At 39.5% G+C, this 6,459-nt stretch overlaps 2 protein-coding genes across 2 annotated transcripts in view; one reads left to right on the forward strand and one right to left on the reverse strand.

Annotated features, from left to right (window-relative positions):
* Positions 1-909: 909 nt before the first annotated feature.
* Positions 910-4,652, reverse strand: LOC109464839 (FAST kinase domain-containing protein 3, mitochondrial-like). Its single transcript, XM_019761921.1, has 6 exons — positions 3,254-4,652; positions 2,843-2,942; positions 2,266-2,420; positions 2,033-2,120; positions 1,697-1,811; positions 910-1,084 (listed from the first exon to the last, which is right to left on the reverse strand). Exons 1-6 carry the CDS (start codon positions 4,650-4,652, stop codon positions 986-988), a joined length of 1,956 nt encoding a protein of 651 aa, XP_019617480.1. The 3' UTR covers positions 910-985.
* Positions 4,653-5,494: 842 nt separating this feature from the next.
* Positions 5,495-6,459, forward strand: part of LOC109464852 (protein canopy homolog 2-like) — a 5,544-nt gene continuing 4,579 nt past the window's right edge. The window contains exon 1 of the mRNA XM_019761941.1: positions 5,495-5,687. Within this exon, the coding sequence (XP_019617500.1) occupies positions 5,588-5,687 (100 nt within the window). The 5' untranslated portion in view covers positions 5,495-5,587. The remainder of the gene's footprint in view (positions 5,688-6,459) is intronic.

A 6,459-nucleotide genomic window follows, 5' to 3' on the forward strand; every position in this document is an offset into this window, starting at 1 on the left:
TAACCGCCTTTCGGCGTAACACACCAGCTTTGCAGGCACGCGGCGCGGCAGCAGCTGGCTATATTACACCGATCGACTTGTTACACCTAACCCTTGAACTTCTAGACATTGTTGAGAGCTATCTAATGACAATGCCCCTACTGTACTTGGTGACAGCGAGTTCCACTCTGCTATACTTCTAGGAAAGAATGAAGTCTCCTTAACTATGACACCAAAGTTGAGAGGGTACCAGTGTGTTCACATTCTGTGAGACTTGATATGCATGTATTTTATTGGCACTGTATATCACAATATACTGCGAGTCTAGAAATCAATGTCTTTACAATATTTAATTCACTTCATTATAGGCACAGTAAATGCATGTGAGGACATACACAGGGCTACAATTGATGAAACTATAACACAATCTGCAGTTCATGGTTCATTATAATATGATTATAAAGTACGCTTCCCTGCAATGTTCAACATATCATTTCTCTTTGGGGTTGTTTTCTCTGCTTTTGGACAGCAGAGGTTGCGGGAGACCTAAAAAGACCTGTGGTCGGAGGGTATTAAAAAGAACAACAGAGTGCAGCCTTGCTGGTGTAAGCTCGCTGCATAGAGCTGCCTGGAGATGCGGTGTGAAGTCCAGTACTACTAGCTGACTGGAGCAGTATAATCTAAGCCTGGATAGTGAAGGAGTTTAATTTGTATTACTAAAAAGATTACTCAAGTTTTAATATACAGAGAATATAGAATTGTCCTACATGTAGATATGCTACAGTCCCTTTTGACTGAAGATTTAAGTCTAATTTTGCTTCTCTTCTCATTTTACCTCCATATTTGTAATCATCATTTTCCTCTTCAAGTTTTCTGCAATCCCTTCTGAATCTCAGAATCTACCCTTGACGCAATTAAGGCCAATGTCTAGTGCCTGATCACAGGTGGATGAAAAGTTCGCTGTGCACATGCACCACCTATCAGTTGGCAGGTAAACTGCAGGATACTACCAGCTGAATTTGTATGTGGTTGGGAACAGTTTCTGGTGAATGTATTTTGCTCTGGCCTGGTCAGTTTTCAGCAAACCGAACTCAAAGTATGGCACCTGGAAAACAAGAGGAAATGTTTTGAAAAATCCCCAATACATAGATAAGAGAAACAAACAAACTGTAGCATCTGGAGTCCAATAATTCACCATAGGCCAAAAATATAAGAAATCTGTCACACCCACAATAAGTTACAGCTGCAAAAACAAAGTTCACATAGCTGTATTGGTACATGTTTAAAGTTACAACTTTCGATCCAACACAAGGTGAATTTTCTCACTTTGAGCTTTCAACAAGTTTCTCTGGTCTTCCTCAGTAGACTAACCCAGTGAGACTTGTCATGTGGCTTCTTTGAAGTGTGACGTCAACACTGGGTCAAAATTTTTAACTTTCATCTTGTAACTACCAACACACGTACAGATGAACTTTCTTGATACTGTTTGGTACAATGTAGGTCATTAATGCTATGCTATAGGTATTGGTGCACCAGCCACTTTCATTTTATGTTTATGTTGTATTTTATGCCATCTTTATGTTTACATTTGTATTATGTTTTATGAGCAGCGGATTCACATAAGCACAACAAGTGCTTCCTATCTAATGCTCAAAAATCCATGTGAATGAAATAAAATAAAAAATGAAATGTAGGTGTTATCAAGGTGTGCACCTACCTGTACCACCTGGTACCCCAGCAGTTTCAGGTGTCGCAGCTTCATCACCTGTCTGCCCAGCAGGTGCTCCGTACCCGTGCAGAAGTGATGAGGGAACAGGACACAGACCACGATTCTGGGGAAAAAAATCAAAATAAGATTTAATTTTTTCAGCTGTAAACAAAGAAAATGTATGATGGCAGCATATGCTGCACTACTGGAATAACTGGCGAAAAAGGAAGATGTCATTTCATGACACTTACATGTCTTGCCACATATATATTAATATCCATACAGTAGTGTACAGAAGCACACATACAAGCACACACACACAAACACACACATTTGATATTGTACCTTTTTTGGACATCATCTTCATTGTCATTTCCATATCCATTGCTGTATGGTAGCACATGTCCCTCCTTGTCTAGCTTGACTTCAAAATCTGAAGAAAAAAAAGATTATGAAATATCAGTTTGAGTTTGGACATGATAGTTTTAATTTTTTTTGCAGAGAACACCAAGTTCATTTTTGCATCAGTTTAATCTATCAGTCAAGCAAATGACAAACAAAATGTCTGAGTGTCTGACCAGCGATGTAGCCAGAAGGTAGCATCACGTTGTGGTGCAGATACTGCCTGCCTCCCAGCACACTGATGAGTGACTGCTGTAGGATGTACATGGTGGGGTGGTCAAAGAACCTGGGCGCTGGCAGCTGGGGGTCTAACGGTCGACTGAACTTCTTCCTGTACAGTAAAACAGTTTCAATGCACTCATTAATAATAATCTTTATTGGGTTATACTTGTTCACATAAATGCATACTTAGGGATAAAGGGAAACATCTCCCAAAGTACTTGTGATACATGTAGCTTAGTACAGTTAACAGAACTTTGAATGGCTATTTTTTTCTCATTTATTAACAATGTAAGTTATACTTGAAATACTTGTACTAAGTTGTAGGTACATGACTAGTAACAAGACTTGTATTTAGGTCTGTATTAAGAACTTCCTTTTAGTTTTTACCTATGTGTATATTGCACAAAAATCTGTAAAAGTTAACTAAAACACATGTTAAATGGGCATATTCAACAACAACAAATAACATTATGAACACATACACATGATTTTCTTTAAGTTAGTATTAAGAGGATACAAAGGATAACCTACATGAATCTCTGAGTCTGAAACTGTGGGCATTCTAACTCCACTGCCAACATCAGCTGTGTCAGTTGCTTGTGAATCTCCTTGTCTATTGTACCGGAAACTCCTAGAATAAGAACAAGATACATTATAAATATAAGAGATAATACATTTAGGGGTAACATTTCCATACTGTGAGTTGAGTTCAATGATGTAAAAGTCTGAAGATGAACTGTACATTTAAACAGTGGAATTAGAATTTTATACATTTATCAACCCTTATAATTTGGATCTATGTTCCGTGCTTCTACTAGTACCTAGTACTGTGCTGTGTTGTTGTACTGTCCTTGTGTTTGGGGGTGCAACTACTTGTTAAACAACAGTTTTGCCATCTCCAAATCATGACATGATGTGCATGTGTGTAAAATGGTCTCATACCTTCTAGCTGCATCTCTGCATAAGGACTGCAAACTCTGTTCACAAAGTTCAGTGGAATCCTCCCGACACAGGCAAAAGAGTACAACATGTTCACCATTGTCTCTAACGGAAACAGGTGAAACCTGGCCATCAACAAATCTTCCACCTTCTCCAGAAACCGGTACGCGTTAGGAGGCAGGTAGTTCAACTTTCCGTAGGGTACAATCTGACTGGCGATTTGTTCTGGTGAGAAACCTTCAGCGTTGTAGACAAAACTTTCTGCGACAGCGTCGAAAACTGGCTTGGAAAGAACCCGTTTGGAAGAGAAGTAGTCCATGACTTTGGAGACAGTCGTAGGGTCCATTGTGAACACTCTGTTTGGAACACACTGTTCAAGCGCCTTAGTTAAAGACCAGTCATGGTGATCAAAGTGGATGTACGCATCCAATATATCACAGAGTTCTGCATCTGTGTATCGTGGCACGTACTTGTACGCAAACCTTGCAAGGCGGAGGAAAATTGAGAGAGAGTTTATGTTTCCCTGAAGTTGTGTCAGAGACTTGGCAACTGCACTTATGTCGTGGGGTGATAGTCTAGGTGTTACAGACATTGTCTTTTGCACCAGCAAACTTCTCAACTCATTAGGCACTTGTGGAAGGACTTTGAGAAAGCTGTACAATCCGGCGATGTTTTCCTCACTCACTTCTTCCCACTTTTCTACCACATCTTCAGCAATTTCTTCAAGAACTGGTAGGTCTTTCTGAAGGTGTCCTAGGAACTTCCCTACTTCAAAAAGCTCTGAGACATTAAACTGTCCTCTTGTAACTCTTAAAGTACACTCGGCAATGAGTGCACTTGGTAGGTAGTCTGCTGAACTCATACTAAACATGTAGGCACTTTGTAATGCCAGTATGAGAGCTGGAGTAGACAGATAGCCTGCATTGTTTACTATCTTCCTGCAGAGACCTTTGAAAAAGTCTTGACTCAGAGTTCTGCCTTGGGCACTTTTCTTCATCTCCATTTTAGAAACTGTGTACAGTGCAATGGCCGTTGCCTCTAGTGACAGACTGTCTTTTAAATCAGCTTTCTCTAGCAGTTTTTGAACTTGCTTAACAGTAGTGCAGCTTTCGAACTTGTGCTGTAAGTAGAGTTTGTCTCCCTCTAGTTTGGCGACTGTTTCTTGTGATAGTTTCTTGTCTGGTAGCAGCACTACTGTGATTTTGCTGGATTTTTTGCCTCCTGTGCTGAGTGCTGCTGATGGTATTGTTGTAGCATCCAGGATGGCTGCATCTCTAAATTGTGCACGGCTGGGGCTTTTTGTAGTAAGACAAGAGACCTGGCACAGGTGCTGTAGTGTTTTAGGTGAGTTGTGGGAAAGTCTGGTACCGCAGGTTATACAAGTTAGCAGCCTGGCTGCCATAGTGTTCATGAAGTATGTTTAGCAGGTGGAAAGGAACGTGATGCTTTCAACGCTTACTTCTTATTGAAGCTCGATCAGTCTACTTCTGAAAAATGTAAATGTGAAAAAGTGTAAATATGAAAAAAAATCTTATGTAAAGCAGTCTCTTATGCCATGACAATGCTAGTGTTGTAACGTTAACGTTATATATTAACATTATGTAACGTTATGTACTTATGTGTCAATACTTTTTTTTTTCAAAATCATATTTACAACTACTCAAATTGTACAAAAAGTTGTGGAATCGGACTGAGTAATATTAAACGATTGCAGTTAGCTAGACGTGTATAAAACGGCTCTTACGACACCACGTACGTACATGACACGCGCTTCGATGATGGCATGTTGTTTTCTTTACTAGTATATGCCCCCCTCCCCCTTCCACAAAAATCTTTCGGTGACGCACGCATCTACTAAAAATCTTAAAACAAGAGAAGCATGTAAGATAAAACACTTAAGGTTTACCTGCATAGAAACTAGGAGACTCACCACTTTGCGTGTACGTAGCTTAAATAACGGCCTCACAAAATATCGTTTCGTAACTCATTTTGTAACTTGCTTGGATTGACCCCAAATAACCTATGACCTTTGCCCTGAAATATATAATTTTTTTTCGTATGTAAAGAAATAATGACAGAAATGGGCAACTCAAATACATTTGAATTAATCATTGTTAATGGAAAAGTCTAGCATTATACGTACTTTAATCAATTTATTCATTTTTTAGTGGAAAGAAAATCGACCCGGAAATGATATGGCTATTTCCGGTGACCTAAGTTTGAAACACCGGCTGAAAAAAAGGGTACAACTACTAGTACTGTGTTTTGTCATCATTTCTGGCACAAAATAAGCGTTTTCGCTGTTTTTTTCTGTCAGAATCTGTGACTGAAAGGCGCATGAACACAATGTTGGTGAATTTTGGTGAAGTTTTGGCGGTATTTTCCCTGTTTTTGGCGTTTTGTACGGCGAAGAGAGACCCGGAGTTGTACTGTGGAGGTGAGTAGTACACACATGTCAAACGCTCATTGGCTACAGGCTAAGGGCATTTAAACTAAGTTTAATCAACAGATGTCCTTTGGGTTCAAATAGACAGGACCTTGTTAGGATTAGAAAAAGACCTATTTGTCTGTTCAGTTTATATTAGTCCAAGTGCATCTAAAACTCATAAGTATGCAGAAAATCATGTAATTGAAATACTAGAGGACGAAATTGCTAAATACAGCGCCCAGGGGTTTATTCTTCTCGGCGGTGATCTTAACTCTCGGCTGGGAAATCTACAAGACTCTATTGACAACGACGCTTTTGACGATAACCATTTAAACAACGTCTTAATCCACACTTCAGATAGACAGCACATGGACAGAGCGCCCCCCAACAAATTTGGAAGATTTGTTGTCGACTTATGTGTTCAGGGTAACCTTAAAATACTTAACGGCAGAGTAGCTGGCGATCTGCAGGGCAAGTTCACTTGTCATCAACCAAAAGGTAGCAGCACGGTAGATTATGTCATCTGCAGCCAACCTCTCTTTGAACACATCTTATTCTTCCGAGTAAATCCCTTAACCATCTTTTCTGATCATTGTATGTTATCGGTTACAATGCGTACAAAATCATTACATTTCTACAACAAAGATAAACATAGAAACACAAACACAAAACCCCTTCCAAAAAGATTTCATTGGAGTGAAAACTCAGCAGAACAATTTATCCAATCCCTTAGCCAACCCCAAATCGTAGACAGATTGCAAGCTCTTTCGGTTAAAAGTAG

This window comes from Branchiostoma belcheri, unplaced genomic scaffold, assembly GCF_001625305.1.
Source record: "Branchiostoma belcheri isolate BF01 breed outbred unplaced genomic scaffold, Haploidv18h27 scaffold141, whole genome shotgun sequence".
Taxonomy (NCBI): domain Eukaryota; kingdom Metazoa; phylum Chordata; class Leptocardii; order Amphioxiformes; family Branchiostomatidae; genus Branchiostoma; species Branchiostoma belcheri.